A 25,875-nucleotide genomic window follows, 5' to 3' on the forward strand; every position below is an offset into this window, starting at 1 on the left:
ATGTGGCAGAAACCAGTTGATTTTAGAGCCACCAGAGGGCGTATCGCTTCTCTTGAATTCCCAATGGGAAAGTGTTGGAAATGATTTTCAAATTTGTAGAACGGCCGCTAGGGGGCGCAACTGCAACAAAAAATAAGAAAATGGAGTTTTTACACAATTTTGCTTAGATAAGGTATACTATAAGTAACAGCTTCATAATCTTCAGTAAATTTTGAATATTTTTTGTTGTAGCCATTTTGCCCTATCTACCAAAATAAAGTGGTGGGGGAAGGTTAGATCTGTTTTTATTTGATTATTAATAACTTTGGACTGAATGATCGGAATCCAACAAGCGAGGACTCGTTTAAAAAAGCGTTTCTTACTTTATATTGTACTATATAAACAATAATAATTAGCTTTTGAACGTAGACGCCAGGGGACGTTGTCTTTCAATTTAACAAACATTGCGCGTTTTTTCAAAAAAATTAAATGCAATAGTATATGTAATTTTAGCTGATAGTAAAGAGTAGTAAAAGCTTAAAAAGTCAGCGAAAACCGCATCTTGTTATCTTATTTTAAACCGAAGATATTAGCAAAATTATAATAAATACCAAAAAATAAGCTCTTAATTACTTTATTTTAAAAACACGGCATCAGTAGCCCTCTTGATTATGCTCATTCTAACCTAAAAATAAGATAGAAACAGTTAGTTTATTTTAAAATCGACGATATACTAGAATATCATAATATCAGATGTATTAATATCTAATAATTAAGATATTAATAATAGTGAACAATAACCGATGATTCAGTGAAGTCATGGTAGGCTTTGGAAAAAAGTTGCTTTTGACGTAATAGTATAAACGTCAAATTGTTGTGAGATCAACATTTTGATAGTCTTAGCACCGTTTTTTATCTTTTGATTGCTTTTTCAAAATGCCAACAACTTCAACTACTTCAAATAATAAAGGCATTTTGAAAAAGCGTTTAAAAGAAAAAAAAACGCTGCTAAGTCTATCAAAATGTTGATCTAATAACAATTTGACGTTTATACTATTACGCGAAAAGCAACTTTTTTCCAAAGCCTACCATGACTTCACTGAATCATCGTTTCTTGTTCACTATTATTAATATCTTAATTATTAGATATTAATACATCTGGTATTATGGTATTCTGGTATTTCGTCGATTTTAAAATAAACTAACTGTTTCTATCTCATTTTTTTGTTAGAATGGGCCTAACCAAGAGGACTACTGATACTGTATTGTAAAAGTAAGGTAATTAAGGGCTTATTTTTTGGTATTTATTATAATTTTGCTAATATCTTCGGTTTGAAAGAAGATATCAAGATGCGGTTTTCGCTGAATTTTTAAGCTTTTACTACTCTTTACTATCAGCTAAAATAACACATACCATCGTATTTAATTTAAAAAAAAACGCGCTGTTTGTTAAATTGTAAGAAAGCGCCCCCTAGCGTCTAAGTTCAAAACCTTATTATTATTATTTTTATGGTATAATATAGACTAAGAAACGCTCTTTTTAATGAGTCCTCGTTTTTTGGATTCTAATCATCCAGTCCGGAGTTATTAACATTTAAATATAGATAGATCTTACCTTCCCCCACCACTTTATTTTAGCAGATAGGGGAAAATGGTTCTAACAAAAAAATCCAAAATTTACTGAAGATTATGAAGCTCTTATTTGTTGTACCCATTATCTAGGCAAAATTCTGTAAAAAATCTATTTTCCATAGCAGTTGCGCCACCTAGCGGCCGTTTTACAAACTTGAAAATAATTTCCAACAATTTCTCATAGCCCCTTTAGTTATAAATATTTTTTTTCCGTAAGCCCTACGGCTAATACTTTCCGAGATACAGCCGAGAGCTATTCTTAGTGGGACACCCGGTACAACTATTTTGGTATCAACAAACGCGCATATCTGATCTTTCTACAGGTTAGAACTCACAATAATCGGGATTGCCAAATATCCGATGTTTCTCTGTGGTAGTCCCTTAATGCACAGCTATTAATGAGAGGTGAAGACCGCGGCGCCGGCGGAACAAATCTTTTAAAAATGCCTTGGGTGTATGGGCGGCTAATGTAGAACGAGAATATTTTTTTGTTTAGGCACCCAAAAATCCTACTATGGATGGAGGCACTGTATCCTTTCTACCGTTGGTACCGAAAGTATTTTTAAATTTAAATTGATAAATGACATAAATCTGAATAATTCTGATTTCAGGGAGATCCATTCTTAATTAGCTTGCCATGTAAACCACCGAAGGTGTTAGATTTTGATGGAAGATGCAGAAGTGTCGATGATTAAGTTGTATACTAAAATACGCATGATATTATAAACTGTGGAGAATGTAATAATATAAGTACGTGTGCAAAAAGTCATAAATGTGCATATCTTAAAAATATACTACAAAACAAAAAACAAACAAAAAAAAAGAGAACATTATTTTTGTGAACTAAAAATGTAAAAACATATTCAAAGTGTAAAAAAGAATTGTGTTCAAGTTACTTCTTCAATAGCCAATTTGTAAGGGTTAATCTGTAGGGGACAATATGTAAGAAAAATCAAGAAAAGTCAAAGGGCCAAATAATATTACATGCCATATTAACGCTTATCCCAATATTCTGTGAATATAGAACTACTACGGATTTCAGGAATCAAAATAAGTTCATTGAACACAATTTACCTCTATACAAAAGTGCTTCGTTTATCCGTTAGAGTGCATCAAAAAATAAAGATATATTTTAAGATATTCTAAGAACCGATATTCCGATTTGAATGAGATTTGGGATGCCTATGTTTTGGTAGGCGCTTTAACATCTGGTTTACACAAAAATTAAGCAAATTGTACGGGAAAGTTAAAAACTACTCCTACCCCTACATAAATCTTAGTAGAAATATTTTCAACTCCTCCGAAGACTGAAAGAAAATATTATAATAAATCGATATAGCGTTTTCTAAGAGGGCTGACTTTATATTTAGAGAAACTACATATAAACATAATTAATATAATACACTTACCCTTGTTATGTATGTGACAGTTTGTGTCACCATCTGATTTAGTGTCGAGTGTCGATGCATCGATAAGTGGTTCACGAAATACGGTCCGTTAGGCCTGGACTATACATGATACTGAATGACAGCTTTAAGTATCTATTTTTCTTAAGAGCGACCCTGCGAGGACCCATTCTACCCTAATGTAGGTAGATTCATCTTGACCGTCGTAACGTACACAGCTTTTTGTATTCTTATTGTTTTTCGCCTTGCTATTTTTGTTAAAGTGAATAAAGTTAATTAATTCCAACTGGAAGTCGATTTTTATTTATTATAACTGGCGCAGTCGGTAGAATTCCGGAAAGATAACACCGTTAATCTTTGTTTTCGAGCATTAATTCCGGTACTGTGAAAACTCCTCTCAAGGCGACTCGACGAAGAAACATAAGAAACAACTGCATTCCTGTCGTGACGGTTCAGTTTGAATCTCACCAAGGAAATACAGCTGAAAAAACGCCAGAATTCTGAGTTCCCGCTCCTGGTCATCGCGACCAACTTCTAGGATTCAAACTCTCGGGCTCACTACTAGCAGTCTTGGGGTAAGTCGCTTGATTTAGTCATACAAACTGCTAGCTAGACCTTTTTTCCGTTTTTTTTCTGTCGTTTCTTCTCTTTTACACATTTCTTTTCTTTCTTTTATTACAATAAGGTTTTATTTTATTAAAATGACACAACCTTCTAACCAAAGCCAACCCTTCATTCTTTTCGTTCGATAAGGCATTTATATTAATTCAAAATTTCAATGGTTCTAGAACACATTTGCTTAATTTTATAGACGTTGTAGACTTTGTTTACAGTCGTTTCGATCCTCAGGAACAACAATAGATTTTTCAATTTATTGTAAAAGCTAAATTGGAAAGTCCTGCTTTAGACCACATAGCTTCATTGGAACTAAACGACTGGCAAACAATAAAGAACGAATTATTAAAGAAATTTGGCGAATCACTCGATATTCACAGTTTAACTTACGAAATGGTCCACTTAAAACAAATGGTTAATGAAAAGCCACTTCAGTATGTTCAGCACGTCGAAAATCATTTGCTTCGAATCCACAAAATTATCAAATATAATACTGCATACGATATATCTACTAGAACTGTTTTACGACAATACCATGAAAAATCCGCTCTTCTAACCCTTATGAATGGTGTAAAAGACCCTCTTTGCACGACCATCCGTTTACAAAAACCTATATCAATAGTAGAACTAATAAATTTAATAAATGATTTCGAGAATCAGCAATTTATGCTGACACAACAAACTAGTTCTCGTTTTACTAAATCGACCACACAAATTCCAGCTCAGCAAAATGTTGCCCTTTCTTATCCTCAAACTTCTTTAAATAAACCCGTAATAAATCTTCTCATAAAAATTTTTTCTTTTTGTAATAATCTCGGACATAATGTAGAGTTTTGTTATGCTAAACAAAATCACGTAAAAATTAAAGACAAACGTTGCAAAAAATATCCTCTCAATATAGTAAAGTTTCCACATAGACACTTTGATAAAATTTTCCTCAACCTCCTAATTATCGATAAAACATTTATATTAACGGTTATTGATAATTTAACACAATACGCTCAATCTTACTTGCTAAAGAATAAGACTGGAAAAACAATAGTTAATAAACTAAAAATGTTTATCCAACATTATCAGATTCCTCGAGAGCTCTATAATGACAATGGAACTGAATTTGTTAACAAACAGGTAAAAGATTTTTGTAGTAAGTTCCGTCGAACACTCACATTCAGTGAGAATCATTGAGAGGTTACATCGCGCAATTGCAAACACTTCTTTCTTTTTCTTTCTCAGCCTGGTTCCATCCAGTGTTGGATATAGGCCTCTTCTAGGTTTTTCCATGCTTCGCGATCTCTAGCCAATCTTATCCATTGTCTTCCCGCCACTGCCCTGACGTCATCGACCCATCTCTTTTTTGGTCGGCCCATACTCCTGGTTGTTTCCCTAGGTCTCCATAGGATTACTTTTTGGGGCCATCGGTCTGAATCCTGTCTTGCCACATGTCCTATCCATTGCCACTTCAGACTTGCCACTCTTTTAACGACATCTATTAATTTTGTTTTTTGACGTATGTGGGTATTCCGTATTTTTTTCTCTAATATTGACTCCCAACATGATTCTTTCCATGGCTCTTTGTGCTACTCGTATTTGTTCTGCTGTTTTTCGAGTAATTGACATAGTCTCTAAGCCATACGTAAGCACAGGTAGAATGCAGCTGTCGTAAGCTTTTTTCTTTAGGTTCATGGGCACCTTTTTATCCTTGAAAATATTGCTCATATTTCCAAATGCTACCCATGCCAAATGGATCCTGCGTTTGATCTCCGTATTTTGGTTTTCCTTGCCCAGCTTGATTTTATGACCTAAATATATATATAATGGTCTACGTTTTCAATAATAACGTTGTCAACGGTAATGTTATGGATATTGTTGCTCATTATCTTGGTCTTTTTCAAATTCATTTTAAAGCCAATTTTCTGGGATTGGTCATTTAGCTCATTTAGCATGGTGTTTAGTTCTTGAATGTCGGTGCTCAGCAAGACAATATCGTCTGCGAACCTCAGATGGCTAAGGTGTACCCCATCGATGTTTAGACCTCTATTTTCCCATTCTAATTTCTTGAAGACATTTTCCAGTGCCAGTGTAAATAACTTGGGAGAGATGGTATCTCCTTGTCTCACGCCCTTGCCGAGTAGTATTTTTTCTGTTTTGAGGTCATCATCTAATTTAACTTGGAAGGTTGCACTATCATAGATATTTTTAATAATGGAATAATATCTGGAATCAATTCTCGCGTCCTCCATTGCAGCTAGAAATGACCAGGTTTCGATGCTGTCAAAGGCTTTTTGGTAGTCTACAAAGGCCAGCCTTTTTCGCCTTGCAAACACTATTCGCTGTTATTTGAATGAAAATCAAAATAATAAATTAACTGACGCGTTACTTATTGCAATAAACTCATACAATAACTCTAAACAAACTTCAATAGATTTATCTCCGAGAGAAGTTTTATTTCCTCGTTCAAATATTCTCGATCCCTTAGAGTCTAAGCAGATTGCTGTGCAGCAGGTAGAAATAATTCAGTTAAGACAATTAGCTTTAAGACAAAAGTCCAAAACTCATTCCGACAAAATGTTATCTAAACGTAACTACCCGGGAAATAACGTTGATCAGTTGGTATCAATTAAAAGAAACGCCAATTCTGAGAAATTAGAAGAATATCCTGGGGTCATTCAAAATTATTGAAATAAATAAAAAATAAAACTGCTCTAAAATCCTAAAATATCATTTTGATTAAATAAAACTGTTATATTTTGTATATAAAATTTCCAAATTTTTAAATAATCAGTTTGTATGGCGCATTTCATGCGAGCATCATTAAACGAGTTTTCCTTACATCAACATCGTACCTTCAGATGTCTATCGTGATACCTGCTACCTCCTGCTACCTCACAGAAACAACAAGAACTTCCCTGCAAGAACTTCACTACAAGAACTTTTCTCCTTACGAAAAGTTCTTCCTTTGGAAAGGGAGGTGTTATGTATGTGACAGTTTGTGGCCCCATCGGATTTAGTGTCGAGTGTCGACGCATCGATATAAGTGGTTCACGGAATACGGTTCGTTAGGCCTGGACTATATATGAAACTATAATGACAGCTTTCAAGTATCTATTTTTCTTAAGAGCGACCCTGCGAGGTCCCATTCTACCCTAATGTAGGTAGATTCATCTTGACCGTCGTAACGTACACAGCTTTTTGTATTCTTATTGTTTTTCGCCTTGCTATTTTTGTTAACACTAGCTATTTTTGTTTGGGAACACGAGAGGCCTTATTCTGTTTACAATTGATGGCGCAGAAGTGTACAGACCAACAAAAACCAATGTATGTGTGTTTCGTAGATTTCGAAAAAGCATTCGATAGAGTCAAACATACGAGACTTATCGAAATGTTGTATGAGTTGGGAGTTGACAGCAAAGATGTAACACTTCTGAAAAATATATATTGGCAACAAACAGCCCACATGAAAATCGAAAATGACAATTCCAATCCAGTCAATATACAGAGATGAGTAAGACAGGGATGTGTGCTGTCTCCTTCGTTATTTAATGTTTATTCTGAGGCGATTTTTCGGGAAGCTTTCCCTTCAACAGATTGCGGTATTAAAGTCAACGGCGAAGTCATTAACAACATTAGATTTGCCGATGACACAGTTCTTATTGACGATTCTGATACTGGTCTCCAGAGTTTAATGGAACGACTTGAAGGCTCCTGTAAGAAATACGGGATGAAGATCAATTCTCTTAAAACTAAAGTCATGATATTTGGAAAGAACCAAAATGTACCAATTCCTATTAAAATAGAGGGCAGTACCTTAGAACAGGTCTACAAGTTCAAATATTTGGGGTCCTGGATAGTTAACACCTTGAACAACGACGTGGAAATAAAAACCAGAATAGAACAAGCGAGAAATGCATTTTAAAAATGAAGAACGTCTTCCAGAACCCCAGATTGGACCTAGAGTTGAGAACTAGGCTCGTTAAGTGTTATGTTTGGTCAATCCTATTATACGGAGCAGAAACATGGACACTGAAAGTTCAAGAGATGAATCGTCTCGAATCGTTCCAAACATGGATATATCGAAGAATGCTTAAAATTCCATGGACAGCCCATATCACAAATACCGAAGTCTACAACAGAATAGGCAGAGAGAGAGAATTGCTCAATATAATAAAAATAAGAAAAACATCATACTTAGGGCATATATTGAGAAATGAAAAATACCACGTCTTACAATTGATAGTTAAGGGTAAGATTGAAGGAAAGAGAGGTCTCGGCAGGAAGAAACTATCTTGGTTGAGAAACATCAGAAACTGGATTCACCTAACTTTTGAACAACTTATAAGGAAAGCCGAGAATCGTGAAGATTTTGCCAATGTGATCGCCAACCTCCACGAAAGGGCCGTCTCTAAGAAGAAAAAGATTTTTGTTAAAGTGAATAAAATTAATTAAATCCAACTGGAAGTCGATTTTCATTTATTATAACTCCCTTAAATTATAAAAACACTAATTACCCACGCTCTGAGACTTTCTACTGAACTGTTCTTCGTCTTTCCTGCTAACTACGTTTTCAATCGAATACTTAATGCGTATCGGCTTTACAAGAAGTCACGTGACGTGGCCTCATTTTTTACTAAATATATGCAATTATACTACAAGATTGTATTTCTGATTTAAATTTAATTTTTAAACTCACAAAACTCATGGTGAAAATAATTTCGTTTTTTAATAATCATTTAGTATTAATAAACTGTTTTGTAAAATTACATTTTTTGTGAAACTATGTAAAAATATCTTACTTTTTACAAGTTTCTTATTAAAAATACTATAATATATCAATATATTTTTTGTAAAATTACTTATATTTTTTTCAGTGTATCGGCTGAACATGAACCAATTTAGAGAGACATTTAAAAATTTTCAAATGTGACTATCATGTGGCCCCTGTAGATTGGCGTGTGTGTTGATTGTTGATTTGCGGCTTTATAACAATAACAAGTACTGGTTTTTAATGAATACTAAATAACTTGATTCTAGAGAGTGGATAAATTAAATAATATAGACAATATAAAATGACAATCATTGGTATTTATTATTTATTAATTTTATTAACATTTAAGAAAATGAGTGTTCTAGAGTTCTGGATTTTACTAATAGGAATATACATGATAACTAATAACATATATAGTTTTCCAGTGGCTCAAGAAGAAAAAGAAAATGTGAGCAATATTTCTGCAATTTTACATAATTTGCGTATGGTAAGTGAAATTCAAAAAATACATATTGTTAGTAGGCATACTATTTAAAATTACTAAAAAAGTGGAAGTTCTCCTGTATATTTTCTATACGTACTCATTTTCACTTAAGAATCAAATTTTTGAAACTTTACCTTTTTATACAGTGTGTTTCAAAAAACATGTGCCATCTCTCGTATGGAGATTCCTCACGTAAAAAAAAAGATTTATTTTATATACAGGGTGGCGCACCTCATTCGCCTCGCTTGATTATACGAAAACGGAAAGATTTAGAAACAAAATATTTTATAGTTATATGTGGGGAGACAATGTGCAAATTTTAAAATTATTTTGATATATACAGGGTGTTTCAGAACTAAGATCCATACCAAAGTAATATTTTTTCTTATGGAACATCCGGTATTTTATTTCATTTTGGGATTCTTGGGCCCAAAAAAAGGTATTTATTATAAGGCTTAAATATGTCTAAAATCTTTGGTTCTTGAGATATTTAAAGATATTTCAATTTGCATGCTACAATAGAATAGACTATTAACACCCTGTACATTACTTTTCAGAGTTAATTCTAATGCTGAGTTTAAAGGTAGAGAAATAAACTTTACTGAAAAATGGTATTGGTTCCTTAAATTTATACAGGGCTATCAAAAGTTGCTGATCTATTTTAAAGATATATTTTATATAAAAACTTCGTTATTTCAAGTACAACATCCAGTATTTTTTTTAAATAAGTCGAAGCAGATTCAAATGCTCTTTCAAACTCTATTAGGGTTTCCTATACCTATCTAGCTCAGATTTTCAATTAAAAGCGATTTTTAAATAAAATTACAACCAAGATGGCTGGTTTCGCCATGGCAATTTTCTAGTGACTGTTAGTAACTATTTTCAAAGTCGACATTAGTTTATGGACATTATTATTTATAATTTATAACAGTTTACTTAAATTTCCCTACAATAGTTTAATAACTAAGTATTCATTATTTTATCAAGAAAAATAAAGCATTATCTGCTAGCGGAACGAATAGATATGTTACTAGTGATATTATTTTGTGAGGAAAATTGCTTCTTGGCCTCAAAGATATCCAAATAGGAATCTTCCTGATAGGCGTTTCTTTGAAAAACTTCTTGTCCTATTTCGCAGAGCTGGTAGTGTGGTTTATAAAAAAACCTATTAGGCAGAAACCTGTCGTTGGAAGTGAATAAAATGAATTTGCCGTAACTGGCTATTTTATAGAAAATCCATATATCTACAAGTAATCGTAAAATAATTCAAAAAATTACTTCTTCGTTTTTCTTGATAGAATAATATACACATCACATAAATATTTAATAAATATTATTTATTAAACTATTGTAGGTAAATTTAAGTAAACTGTTACAAATTATAAAAAATAATGTCCATAAACTAATGTCGACTTTGAAAATAGTTACTAACTGTCACTAGAAAATTGCCATATGGCAACACCAGCCATCTTGATTGCAATTTTATTTGAAAATCGCTTTTTATTGAAAATATGAGCTAGATAGGTATAGGAAACCCTAATATAGTTTGAAAGAGCATTTGAATCTGCTTCGATTTATTTAAAAAAATACTGGGTATTGCATTTGAAATAACGAAGTTTTTATATAAAATATATCTTTAAAATAGATCAGCAACTTTTGATAGCCCTGTATAAATTTAAGGAACCAATGCCATTTTTCAGTAAAGTTTATTTCTCTACCTTTAAACTCAGCATAAGAATTAATTCCGAAAAGTAATGTACAGGGTGTTAATATCTATTCTATTGTAGCATGTCAATTTAAATATCTTTAAATATCTCAAAAACTAAAGATTTTAAACATATTTAACCCTTATAATAAATGCCTTTTTTTGGGCCCAAGAATCCAAAAATGAAATAAAATATTGGGTGTTCCATAAGAAAAAATATAACTTTGGTATGGATCTTAGTTCTGAAACACCCTGTATATTTCAAAATAATTTTAAATTGTGCACATTGTCTCCCCACATATACCCATCAAATATTTTGTTTCTACATCTTTCCATTTTCGTATAATCAACCGAGGCGAATGAGGTGCGCCACCCTGTATAAACATAGGCCCGATTTTGCTTTGTTTCTTAGCTACAGGATGTTAATAAGGAGGTCAAGGTCACAAGTCTACAAGAGGTTAAAATAAAGAAAACAAAAATTTTCGATTTATTTTATTTTCCTTCTAAGTGCTTTTAGTGATTCGAATGAAATTTTGAGGGATTAAAAATAAATAAAGGTTGCTCTTGGTTGGACAAAATATCGAGAAATAATTTTTACATTAAACAGCCTACAGCATTTTGTTAACAAGAGAAAAAAAAAATCACGTTTGATGAAACATGTGATATTTCACATGTTCACACAATCACATTTTTAGAAAAATATTCTGGTAATAATATGTAATAATATAATAAAAGTAAAATAGTAAAATGTGTCGCACTTATAGTAATAACTTTTAGCCTCAAGATTTCATACGGACATTAAAACGAACACTTTGAAGAAAATAATAATAAATCTAAAAAAATATTTTAACCCCCTGTAGCTACGAAACAAAGCAGAATCGGACCTATGTTGGTCCGATTGTGCTTTGTTTCTATGATAAAGTATTACGCGAGGGTCGCGAGGAATCTCCCCATGAGACATGGTACATGTTTTTGAAACACCCTGTATGTAATGAAGTATTTAAAAATTCGTAAATGTATTTGCAGTTCGTTAGGATAATGAATTTTAGATAAAATGAATCTTTAAAATGTTCACTATCCAAAGATATCTTGACATATTCTCTATACAGGGTGGCGCACCTCATTCGCCTCGGTTGATTATACGAAAACGGAAAGATGTAGAAACACATTTTTTTGTGGGTATATGTAGAGAGGCAATGTGCATAATTTAAAATTATTTTCAAATGTACAGAGTGTGTCAGAACTGAGATCCATACCAAAGTTATATTTTTTTTACTGAACACCCGGTATTTTATTTCATTTTTGGATTTTTGGGCATAAAATAAGGCATTTATTATAAGGGTTTAATATGTTTAAATGCTTTGGTTTTTGAGATATTTAAAGATATTTAAATATGCATGCTATAATAAAAAAGTTTGTCAACACCTTGTACATTACTTTTCAGAATTAATTCTGGTTCTGACTTTCAAGCCAGCGAAATAAACTTTACTAAAAAATTTGATTGCTTCCTTAAATGTATACAGGGGTATCAACAATTGCTGGTGTATTTTAACTATTTATTTTACATAAAAACTTCGTTATTTCAAATGCAACATTATGTATTTTTTAAATAAATTGAAGCAGATTTAAATGCTCTTTCAAACCATATTAGGGTTTCTTATACCTATCTGCCTCAGATTTTGAATAAAAAGCGATTTTTCAATAAAACTGTAATCCAGATGGCTGGTGTCACCATGGCAATTTTCTAGTGACACTTAGTAGCTATTTTCAAAATCGACATTAGTTCATGTATTTTATTTAAATTTATAACAGGTTATTTTTATTTTATTTACCTACAATAATATTAATAAGTAAGTATTTATTATTTTATCAAGAAAAATGAGGCAGTATCTGCTGGCGGAAGGAATGCATATCTTACAAGTGATTTTATTTTGTGAGGACAATTGCTTGTTGGCCTGAAGGGTTTATACTCAAAGATATCCAAATAGGAATCTTCCTGAATAGCGTTCCTTTAAAAAACTACTTTTCTTATTTCGCAGAGCTGATAGTGTGGTATATGAAAAACCTATTAGGGAGAAACCTGTCGTTTGAAGTGAGGAAAATGAATTTGCTTTAATTGGTTCATTTATAAAAAATCCAATATATCTCCAAGTCATCGTAATATAAATCAAAGAACTACTTCTTTATATTTCTTGACAAAATAATAAATACTTACTTATTAAACTATTGTAGGTAAATTAAATAAAAGTAAACTGTTATAAATTTAAATATAGTCCATAAACTAATGTCGATTTTGAAAATAGCTACAAAGCATCACTAGAAAATCGCCGTGGCCATCTTGATTACAATTTTATTGAAAAATCCCTTTTTATTCAAAATCTGAGCCAGATGAGTATAGGAAATCCTAATACAGTTTGAAAGAGCATTTAAATCTGCTTTGACTTATTTACAAAAATACTAGTGTTGCATTTGAAATAAAGAAGTTTTTATGTAAAATAAACATTTAAAATAGACCAGCAATTTTTGATATCCTTGTATACATTTAAAAAAGCAATCAAATTTTTTAGTAAAGTTTATTTCTCTGGCTTGAAAGTCAGCACCAAATTAATTCTGAAAAGGAATGTACAGTGTGTCCCATTTTGGTTGAAATCATAGTGTATCTCCGTTATTAGTGAAGATAGAAGGGTGCGGTTTACACAAACCTGTCCCACTTTTTCGTCAAACGGAAGATGCTGCAAACAAAATTTTCATAGCCCTCTTCATTTCTGAGCTACAGGGTCTTTTCGAAAATTTTGCAATTTGGTACACCCCCTGTATCTCTGTTATTGTTAAAGGTATCGAGAAGGCGAAAACTGCTTATTGTAGAACTTTTTACGTAGAATACAGTGGCGTAGTTTGTTTTTCTACCAAAAAAATATTTTTGAAAATATGAACTAAAGTTATGCTTTTTCAAATGGAATACCCTGTATATTTATAAATCATATGATCTGTCTTGCTATGAGCTTCTCAAAAATATATATATCACTCTATATTTATTTTCACTATTTACTGCAATATTTAAAATATATCATTTTCTGATTAGTAGGCCGTGATAAATAACAAAAAATCAAAATGGTATTTACTAAAATAGTCATACACATATTAAAATTTATTTGGGATTGATATATTTTACTTTTGAAATAACTGTTACCACTGAAACTGTGAATATATTTTTTTTTTTTTATAACGGGATGGGTTTGCAAATATCTAAATCTTGAATTATTAAAGCATTTTTCAGGTGTTCGACATTGTTGTAGTGCCTACGATATATTTCGTATTTCAAAAATTCCCAAAATCAGAAATCGAGAACGGCGAAATCCGGGAATCGAGGAGGCTATCAATATGCGTTCATTGGTTCCAATTCATTGATTTGAAAAATAATAATTTAACAGTATTCTAATATTTCCATAGTTATGAGGGGAATGTTCCCCATCTTGCTGAAAGTATATTTCACGTAAATTAGCTAAAGGAATATCTAAAATTTCCGATACGTTAGATTATTCTTATGTATACACGTATTCCAAGATTTACAAATAGCGGTAGAGAGTTAAGTTTCCCTAATATATAAAGAATTTATTAGCGGCTCCCAAAATAAAACAAGAGACAGATAGCAGTATACTTTTAATAATTCTTTAGTTTCTTTTATTATCAATCATGGCCTACTAATAAATATGATGTTTTAATAAAAACTTTTAAATATTACAGTAAATAGTGAAAATAAATATAGAGTGATATATATTTTTGAGAAGCTTATAGCAAGACAGATCATATGATTTATAAATATACAGGGTGTTCCATTTAAAAAAAACATAACTTTAGTTCATATTTTCAAAAATATTTTTTAGGTAGAAAAACAGACTACGCCACTGAATTCTACGTAAAAAGTTCTACAATAAACAATTTTCACCTTCTCGATAGCTTTAACAATAACAGAGATACAGGAGGTGTCCCAAATTGCAAAATTTTCAAAAAGACCCTGTAGCTCGGAAACGAAGAGGGCTATGAAAATTTTGTTTACGGCATCTTCCGTTTGACAAAAAAATGGAACAGGTTTGTCCAAACCGCACCCTTCTATCTTCACTAATAACGGAGATACCGTATGATTTCAACCAAAATGGGACACCCTGTACAATGTGTTGACAAACCTTTTTATTATAGCATGCATATATAAATATCTTTAAATATCTCCAAAACCAAAGCTTTTAGACATACTAAACCCTTATAACAAATGCCTTATTTTATGTCCAAGAATCCAAAATTGAAATAAAATACCGGGTGTTCCATAAGAAAAAAATATAACTTTGGTATGGATCTTAGTTCTGGCACACCCTGTACATTTCAAAACAATTTTAAATTATGCACATTGTCTCTCTACATATACCCATAAAACATTTTGTTTCTACATCTTTCCGTTTTCGTATAATCAACCGAGGCGAATGAGGTGCGCCACCCTGTATATGTAGAGAGATAAAAATATTGGGATATTATTTAATTATAGGATTAATCAACAATTTTATCTTGTTTAGCTAATCAATAGTACTACACCAGAAGAAGAAGAAGAACTTAAAGGTATAGTAGAACAGAAAGTATGTATGTTTATTAAATTTGATATAAAATATAATAATTATAATTTTATTATTTTTCTTCTAGGGTATAGTTAGCTTGCCATGTAAATCACCTTTGGTTTCAGGACATGATGGACAATGCAGAACATTAGTAGATTAATTATTATATTTTTAAAATATTTAAATAATAATGTTACTATCTCTTTACTATACCGGTGTTGCATCGTCGGACGGGACATAGGAAATCCCATGTAAATTTTAATGAGGTCAATTATTGGCTTCCCTAATTATTTTAGAGAATAATTCTATTTAGGTTTATTGAAGAGCACTAAAACCCACATTTCAAAAGAATAACTTTAGATATTTTTGATTAGCTCGTTTTCGAGTTATCGCCGATTTCTTTTTAAATATTTCTCCTTTCTTATGGCCATGTATTTACTATTGAGCACCAGTCAAGGTAAAAGATAACTGTCAAATGAAGTTGTCATTTCAGAAATTTACCTATTTAGTGCTTATTATTGAAAACTCATTCCTACATCGGAAATCTTAAAGATGTATTTATAAATACAAATTAATATGAATTAAAGTAAAATAAAGTAATCAATTACAAGGTTAGTTATAGTATTATTACAATATTCAATAACTTATTAATTTAGGTACTATTAAATTGTTAGAACTTTAGGATTTAAGAAGATGTTCAAATATTCCTCCCTCGACTGCTAGACAATAACCCAGACGATCATAAAATTCTCTTCTTACATTCGCTAGTTAGTAAACTGAAATTCTATTGCATTCCGCAGAAATAGCACTTTTTAACTCGTCTAGATTTGGGTATTTTTTTATCCTTGTATATCCTGTTTATTAAATGGCCCCAGAGAAAGAAATCATTTGGCGAAATATCAGGAGACCTGGCTGGCCAATTTACTATATGATTTAGGCCAATAACGTTTCCGTTAAAGCTATTGTCTAAATATTCCCGAACAGCCAGGGTACTATGTGCCGGGCAGCCATCCATTAAAAAAAAAACCAAACCAAACCTATCTTCTTACATCCATCTGTAAAAAAATAATCATTATTATGGAATTTTTAGGTGTTACCTTTAAAATAATAAAAAAATATGTTTCAATTTTTTATTCATTTTTACCTTGCCCCCCCCCCCCTAAATTTCATTCTTCCGGCGCCCATGCATCCATTTGGTACCAAACTTCCTGATTTTCCCTAGCGGCACCATGTAAAGCAGGTAAAATATGATTTTCGAGTAGTTCCAAATAATATTCTGCATTTAAATTTCGCGTAAGAAATAATGGCCCGATAATATTGTGTCAGAATATCCCTGCCCAAACAATTACTTTTTGTGGATATTGCGTCCTTGTTTCGACAAACCTGTGTTGGTTTTCTTTGTTCCAATATCGATAATTTTGAACATTGGGTTCATTATTTAAGGTAAACGTGCATTCGTCAGCGAAACAAATGTTTTTTAAAAATTCCCTATCTGTGTTTGCTCTTTCCATCATATAAAAACAAAACGCCTGCCGCCGTATTTCGTCCCCATCTCGTAGCTCTTGGTGCTTTTCATATTTGAAGGAATAATATTTATGTGGTTTCAAAATTCGAAACGCTGTAGTGTGATCTATTCCTATTTCATCCTCAAGTTTCCTTGTGCTGATCTTTCCATCGTTCTCTTCCACGCTCAATAAAACTTCCAAGTCGGTATCATTTCTTGCATCTTCTCTTTGTTCCTGCCTTGCTTCATATCTGCAGTTATTTACTAGGGTACCTTTGGTCTCAAATCTCTGGATATTCCTTGCGATTGTAGATTTTCCAGGTATCGGTCTATTCCTTGTCTATTCGGATACAGAGCAGCAAACATGTCCGACACCTTTTGATAAATATTTCCTTGATAATACCATTTAATCATCGATACTTTTTCTTCGATAGTGTAATTCATGGCTAATATTTTCGATGTACGTATGAGTTTTTAATAATAATAAGCTAAATAGGTAAATTTCTGAAATGACAACTTCATTTGACAGTTATCTTTTACCTTGACTGGTGCTCATAAGTAAATTCAGGGCCATAAGAAAGGAGAAATATTTAAAAAAAAATCGGCGATAACTCGTAAACGGGCTAATCAAAAATATTTAAAGTTATTCTTTTGAATGTGGGTTTTAGTGCTCTTCAATAAACCTAAATAGAATTATTCTCTAAAATAATTAGGGAAGCCCACTGACCCCATTAAAATTTACATGGGATTTTTTATGTTCCGCTCGACAATGCAACACCTGGACCTATGTAAATTACGAACATAATTCTAATAACAAAAGTAAGATAATGTTTTCCTATAAATATTCTAATAGAAATATAATACTTTGTATTGTTATATAAAAATCATCTAATGCGTTTCAGGAAAACAATTAAAAAAATTGAAATTCAAGAGTAAACAATAATAATATGCAAGGTTAAAACATTTCTGTTATAGAAATATTTCTATGTGATACCTCTACGTCATCGTGATTTTGAATTTTTATAAATCAAATTATTAAAGATTAGTACCTATATGATATTGATATATATTTTGTTTTATTTCTTTTTAAATATTATCATAACCATATTTTTTTAGAACTGTTATTAAAAATACATATCAAAATTTAAAGCGTTGATGTGGATAGTTTGTTTAATATAATCAATTCCTGCTGTTTCGATGAATACTAAATGAATTGCAACAAGTTTATTGAAATAATGAGTTGAAACTAGTAAATAATATATAAAGTTGTAGATTCTCAGCGTTTGTCTTATTGTTCGTTTATAATATTTAACAAAATTGCTTCGGCAATAGTAGTATTGTGCATTTTCACCATAATAAATAATATTTGTGGTTTTCCTGCACCCCAAGAAGATAAAAAAGATTTAGAGAATTTAACATATGATACAGTAAGTAGAACTTTAATTAAACGTTCTCTAACCCAGTGTGAGTACATATTATCAAAGTAAAACCTCTGATCAATGACTTAACAATTCCCGGAATTGTTAAGTCCCGAAACATGTCAACCCCTGCTTTTTTTTGAAGCATTTAAATTTAAATAAACATCTTAAAGATTGTGAGTTATGTCCCCTTACCCATTTTCAGAGGTTTTACTCTTTGAGAACTTTAATTAACTAATAACACATGTCTAGTGGGTGTTTTTCAAAAGTGGCTCACTTCTATAACTTTTATTTTATTTTAGGTAAAGACACCAAATTTAGTGTATACCGGGTGCGTCTCAAAAGTGACTCACCCCTATAACTTTTTTATTGTTTCAGTTAAAAAAACGAGATTTGGTTGTTAGTATATGAAATTAGGATTGATTGACGTATTCAATTGTTGTCGGTCACTTCCTGTTTCAGCGGAAATGACTACAACTTTTGATTTTTAAATGGCACCCACGGTATTTGTTTACTTTATTCGATAGAAAATAACAACTGAATTGAATGACATAATATAATATGTCAACTTTTACATTTTCGCATATGGTTTATTTGGAATTATAACTTGCGGTTCGTAACGAAAATTTGACTCGAAATATCAAGTGTGTGGTATCAAATTACATACCTATTCGTAAAAAATGCTTTTTCCAGATATGCTAATGAACCACCCTCATTCCGTTTGAAAAAATTTTCTAACTGGCCAGGACAAGACACAAAAAACATTAGACCATAAAATCTATTTGTCCAAGGCTCCTCGATTAAGAATTAGTGTTTTTAACATAGCCATGGCACTTTAGATTGAATTTTAAAATACGAAGTTTTATTAAGCGAGAATGCAAAAGTTGACATATTATGATATGTCAGATATGTCATTCTATTCAGAATGTCATTTTCTATCGAATAAGTAAAAAAATACCAAGGGTGCCATTTGAAAACTTTGTCGTCATTTCCAGTGAAACAGGAAGTGGTCAAAAACAATTGAATACGTCAATCAATCCTAAGTTATATCATATACTAACAAACCGATTCTCCTTTTTTAATCTGAAAAACTAAAAAAGTTATAGGGGTGAGCCACTTTTGAGGCGCACCCGGTATAATATGACATAAATCAGGATTGATTGAGGTATTCAATTATTTCGGTCACTTTCTGTTTCACCAGAAATTACTACAACTTTTGATTTCCATTCAAGCATTTTTTTTACGAATAATGTGGTGCCACAAATACCTTATTTCGAGTCAAATTGTCGTTAAGCGTGGTCCAGACACAACGACTTATCGTATACGATTTGCTTGCGTCGACAAAACGTTACAGAAAAAACGTAGCGTGTGGCAGTAAGAGTGAATCAATTTTAGAACTGCATAAACACAGAAGACTGAGTTAATAGTTTCTAACGTAGTTCTGGACCATCTTGAATGTTGTCTGTAGTTAAGATGTTTAACTTCTCTCTTTCTTTTAACTTTATTTAAATAAATAGCCAAAACTAACCACAACAGTGTTTCTTGATGTGACAGAATACATAGACTGGACGACAAGAGGTTTTAAAATGGACACAACTTGGTCTGTGCCTTTTATCTGTAAAGTTTTGTCGACGCAAGCACATAGTACGATAAGACGTTCCGTGTGGACCGCGCTTTACATTTACGGCCATTTGAGTTTGAAATTTAAAATGTTATTTTATGAAACTGTCAAAAGTTGACAGATGATATGTCATTACATTCAGAATGTCATTTTCTATCAAATAAAGTAAAAATACCGACGGTACCATTTAAAAAGCAAAATTTGGAGTCATTTCCGGGGAAAGAGGAAGTGAACCAAATCAACTAAATACGTCAATAAAAACACATTTATGTCAAATACTAACATTCCAACAAATCTCGTATTTTTATATAAAAGAATTAAAATGTTATAGGGGTAAAAAGTTATACGCACAACCTTAATAATATAAATTATTTAATTTTATTATTTTTTTAATTTTCAGAATACCCCTCCACCTGATAATAAGGTAAGAGATTGTTGTAATTATATAATAAATTATTGATAATCATAAGCCTGTAATAATAATATAAAAACTATACATTAAATCTTTGAAAATTGGACCCCAATGATGGGTTTAAAAAAATATCCTGTAATGTTTTCCGATGTAGATAAAAAATATATTATTACATATTGCATGTATAAAAAATCAATAACTTTATTATAATAAGTACGCCAAGTTTAATATTTTTGAAGTGAAACTTCTTTACGCGCGCTGGGAGTAAAATTTCAAGGCCGTGACACGACACGCGACACAACAGGCAAGAAGAAAAGTGGTAAGAAACGGCTACTGCTTAAGACGGTCCTACACGATGTGGCGAACACCTTCAAACGTTGGACGCACGGCATTCGCCACATCGATCGGTGTGGGAGCGCAGAAATCCATGTGTCGAACGTTCGAAGCAAGTTCGGGCTCTTATCGGTAAATTTTACGCGCGTCAAAGGACCTTCCAACGTTCGAAGCAATGTTCGATGCGCTCCTACACGAGAGTCTTCACGTGGCTGATATTTTACTAGGGATCAGTAGCGGCCTCGCTTTTAACGCTATAACATTTCGTTTGTTATAAAATCGTTGATATCATTGTTATTTAAAAGCCTATGTATATTATCTAAAAATCGAAACACAAATAACATTGCTTTTTTGAACGATATAGCATGTTCCTACACCTTCTGTCTTTTTTCAGTAATGATTTAAAATTATAATTATTCTATATTATAATGGTTTCGTTTAAAGAAAATCGTTACCATGACAAATATTCAAACTTTATAAGTAACTATATATAGAATATTATTCTAAAGGAAAATTAAAACAACTTTGGGTGCATGTCATCAATGACACCATGCGTCGTCTTCTGGAGTTTGCTGATGGTCGTATTATGATGTGCAACCAAAGTTATTTTAATTTCCCCCTTTAGTTAATTATTGATTCATCTATACAGTGTGCAGGGTGTTTCAAAACAAATGCGAAAAACTTCAGGGGGTGATTCCTTGTTAAAAATAAAGGGTAGTTTGCTTTATAAATGTTGGGTTAAAAGTCAACCATTAGGGAGATATAGCGGGACAAAGATGGCGGAAAAATAATGTTTTTATTTTTTATCTTGAAAACGAAAAGCGATAGACTAATGAAATTTTATAGAAGCATTACTGTTATAAAATCACACTTTCTGGTATTTTTTTTACTTTTTTAAAATGAGTGGAAGGGGTTGAAATAAACTACCCCTATCATTCTTGTTAACGAAATTTAAAGAAAAATCTTATCAAACACATGCAAGATGCATTAATTTGGATAGTTTAGTTGATTTAGAAACTTTTTTATCTCTTGTGTTTTTTTGATAAAAGTCACCGATTTGAAATTAAAAAATAAAATGTAAAGCATTACATGTCAGGACAAAAAAACATTTTTAGATAAAGAATCTAGTTGGCTGCTGTAATTTTCTTAGGAAAAATCTAGTCGACCGCTGTCACTTTTAGGATGTTTCTAATATTATTTAATTTGACATCTCTACTGCAATACGTTATTATCTTACGATCAATTAATTATTCCGAAGCCTTTTTTCTTTATCTAAAAATGTTTTCTGCCCTGACATGTAATGCTTTACATTTTATTTTTTAATTTCAAATCGGTGACTTTTATCAAAAAAACACAAGAGATAAAAAAGTTTCTAAATCAATTGAACTATCCAAATTAACTTTTTTGCATGTGTTTGATACGATTTTTCTTTAAATTTCGTTAACAAGAATGATAGGGGTAGTTTATTTCAACCCCTTCCACTCATTTTAAAAAAGTGAAAAAATTACCAGAGTTACCAAGTGTGTTTTCATAACAGTAATGCTTCCATAAAATTTCATTAGTCTATATCTTTTCGTTTTCAAGATAAAAAATAAAAACATTGTTTTTCCGCCATCTTTGTACTGCGATATCTCCCTAATGATTGACTTTTGACCCAACGTTTATAAAGCAAACTACCCTTTATTTTTAACAAGGAATCACCCCCTGAAGTTTTTCGCATTTGTTCTGAAACACCCTGTATATAGAATTATTAAGATTTAAATAACTCTATTTAAGAAACTGAAAGGCTTAAGTATAGGACATGATATATCGTTGAAAATAAATATATATATATTTTTTTCTCCTTTCTTGGGTATGAGGCTTTGGTTTGGAAATTGAAATGGAAACTTTTTTTTTATTATGCGACGTTTCGCCTCATCATGGTGGGCTTCTATATAGAAGAATCATTCTTCTATATAGACTGGTGGTAGCAAGGCGGCTGCGGCTTCAAGAATAAAGTGTCTGAGAAAGCCCACCATGATGAGGCGAAACGTCGCATAATAAAAAAAAAATCCATTTCAATTTCCAAACCAAAACCTCATACCCAAGAAAGGAGAAAAAAAATATATATATAAATTTCTAAAGGTTTAAGAAAAAGAAAAAAAATAAACTCTTATGTTGAAAATAAATTTGCAATTAATAATAATAATAGCTCCTGTATATAGCGTTTAAGGCCTTGGGAGTAGCAAGGTACAGCTTGCCATAATAGAGCCGTTCGGTATACAAGCAATTTTTTCAATTAATAATAGTGTCGTAGCGTTTTTTTAAACCACTACCACTGCGAACGGCAGCTTTTCATCGGAGAGCAGTCGTGGATAAAATATTTCACTAGAGAGAAAATTAATCAGTAATAATTAACAAAAGATATATAGATATTGGGCGCCAGGCATGTACAGAGAAAGAAAACACAGTTGTATAATACTTAAAACTAATGACTATATTTATTCATGACGTTCTTTGCTGATACATGGCAATGTAGAGTTCTAGTAAATATATAGTGGTTATATGTCAGAGAAAGTGGTGGTAAGAGTCGTACTGGACATGTAAAGTTTAAGAGAAAATATGAAATGTAGCATTACTTTAATTAATTTGATATATTCCATATGATGCTAAATCAAAGATGTTACAACCTGTAGATTCTAGAATCTATGTTTGATTATCCATCTATTAAAATAGTGCAATAATATCTATAAAAGTAATACCATTACAAGACGTAATGCAATGAAACCTAAGATCTAAATTATATTTTAAAGATTATATCGACATGAATGTTCTTAACAATCTAACCACTGAACATAGTCTGTACGATATTACTTAAGATGTAATGTTATTGTTTAAGACTGAACATTTTTTAGATGTTAAATGTAAAACTAGAACTTAAATATACACTTAGCTGTTCTTTTATGTAACCTTGCTTCAAACAGTAGCAGCGTGAGGTGGTCTAGCATCTCTGTACTGTCTGTTGGCGATCCTGTTGGCCAAAACAACAAAAGGGGCCAGATTGAGGACACCATGAATCACTACAGCCGTAGCTACTGACTAGGCTTAGAAATGGGAGTGAAGCAGCATGGGACTCAAGCTACATCCACGCTGTGGCACTTATATGTAAGAAAAAAAAAACATTCTTACTGGGGACACTCACAGGACATCTATACATAAGATAATGTCTGTACATAAGACACTACCCGTACTTTGGACACAGTTCGTACCTTGGACACAGTCCGTACCTTGGACACAGTCCGTACCTTGGACACAGTCCGTACCTTGGACACAGTCCGTACCCTGGACACAGTCCGTACCTTGGACACAGTCCGTACCTTGGACTCTAAAAATATGAAACTCTTGTTTAAAACCAAACAAGGTCTAATAAACAAAATAAACCTACCTCGAAATACTTCCGAGGGCTCAATAAATAATAAACAACATGTCCTTTCTTCCATGTGACATTCTGGAGGACAAAAGAAAAGGGACGTCAACGTGCCAGCAAAACACAAATACAAGTTGGGACATCCGTAACTCTACCCTAAAAATATTCAATAATAATATCGAATCTATAAAAGGTAAAAACTCATCTTTACCTGTAGCCTCGAAATAGCAGCTGATTCAAATTATACAGCAAGACTTAAATAATCACCATTACCAAAAGCTGGGATACAACAGAGCGCGTCAAAACAAAGTGAGGTTAAGCACGGAGAGGGTTGACAGAAGCGATGTTGACAGCGCCTCCTCAGAGCGATAACAGGGTTGTGTCGAACGATAACAGGGTTGGTGACTAGGGAACGTAAAAATTACGCGTCAAATAAACTATCCGGCCTGAACGAGAGGGAATCCGGTGATGATAGGCCAGACATCATATATTATATATAAAAAAGACATCTAACGAACTAAAAACGTTACAGTGTTAATTTAATTAATAATTACCTAGTATTTTGATTTTTTTAAATAATATACACAGGGTTGGATTTAAAATAACATAGATTTGATTGCTCAAGTCAAGAGTACGTACGACACTGAGTTAATTTCTCAAATGTAGCGCCAGGTTTGCATCCAACGTAGAAACCAACGTTCGAAGTATCGCGTTTAGGAGACACATTCGCCAATTGTAATATTGTCGACAACTGTGTCAAATATTGGTTCGAATGTTCGTTCCAACGTTGGACGCATCGTGTAGGACCGTCAAGAAAAAATCGTCCGATTTAAATGAAATTTGGTATGTCAATAGATTGGACCAAGGCCAGCTTCACCGTGTACGACATGTGTCACTGTGACAGTTATTTTTGACGTAAGAAACGTCAAAATTTCATGTCGTCCGATCGCGACCAAATTTGTTGGGTAGGCTATGTGAGCGACGGTGCACACGTTACCACCCTGCAAAGTTAGGTACGACGCTGACGTTTCGTTTAAATCTTCATCAGGGTGGGACTAAGGATTTGATATTGAGAAAAATGTGTGTCGATTTTGGCTTAATTGGACCAATTGCCCTCAACGTTTCGAACCGATGCCTTTAAATGAACGAAATCACTTGGATTTTTCTTAATTTTGGCTGGATTGCAATTAAACTCGGCACGTGGATAGAGGTACCCAAATGGAGTCCTCAGATGGACAGATGAACATTTTAATACAAATTTATTGAAAGTGAATAAAATTATTCATTAATTTTTAATTTATTACATTTTCAACGTTCCAAACAACACTTTTTCAAACATGTCATTCAGATTCTTCAATTTAAAAGTTAAGAAGTTTCACTTCAAATATGCGCACATAATGCAAACACAATTTTTTTTAATGGTGCGTAATCATTTTGATATATGTTTTTATGTAATGATTAAATTAATTTATCAATAGTAAAATTATTTTTTTCTAATTCAGTTTTCAGAAGTGTCTTCAATACTTCGTCTAAAAAAAGGAGGGGTAAGGCAATGATATATTTATTAAATTTAATTATGACAATAACTATCTAAATATAACATTTATTTTTTAGGGATTTGGATCCTTAACTAGTATACGGTGTTCGTTTGGCGCAGGATTAGATGGATCGTGTAGAACCCAACATTAATTTTATTTTATTAGTATTTTATATTTGATATTTTAAATTGTAGTATTTTTGAGTATTCATTTTGTAACTATCTGAAATGTATGTTAAATAAATTTAAGTATGTATTTCAAGTATTTTGATGACTAAACTAACTTTTAGTATTCGAAGTCTCTTTTGGGTAAATATATAAATGAATAAATATTTTCTCTACCAGGGTATACAGGTTGTTAACTGGACAGTTACTTATAGGGGAACAGAATGGACAACACTGCCTATTGAGGACGCATGCACTTATATAGGGTTTCCTGCCGACTCGTCCCGTCGCG

General features: G+C 32.2%; 1 protein-coding gene across 1 annotated transcript; it reads left to right on the forward strand.

Annotated features, from left to right (window-relative positions):
- The first annotated feature begins 8,689 nt into the window (after positions 1-8,689).
- Positions 8,690-15,420, forward strand: LOC115890255. The gene is made up of 3 exons (XM_030910437.1): positions 8,690-8,881; positions 15,149-15,208; positions 15,273-15,420. Exons 1-3 carry the CDS (start codon positions 8,696-8,698, stop codon positions 15,345-15,347), a joined length of 321 nt encoding a protein of 106 aa, XP_030766297.1. The 5' UTR covers positions 8,690-8,695; the 3' UTR covers positions 15,348-15,420.
- Positions 15,421-25,875: the final 10,455 nt, after the last annotated feature.

This window comes from Sitophilus oryzae, unplaced genomic scaffold, assembly GCF_002938485.1.
Source record: "Sitophilus oryzae breed Bouriz unplaced genomic scaffold, Soryzae_2.0 scaffold_860_pilon_pilon, whole genome shotgun sequence".
NCBI classification, from domain to species: Eukaryota; Metazoa; Arthropoda; class Insecta; order Coleoptera; family Curculionidae; genus Sitophilus; species Sitophilus oryzae.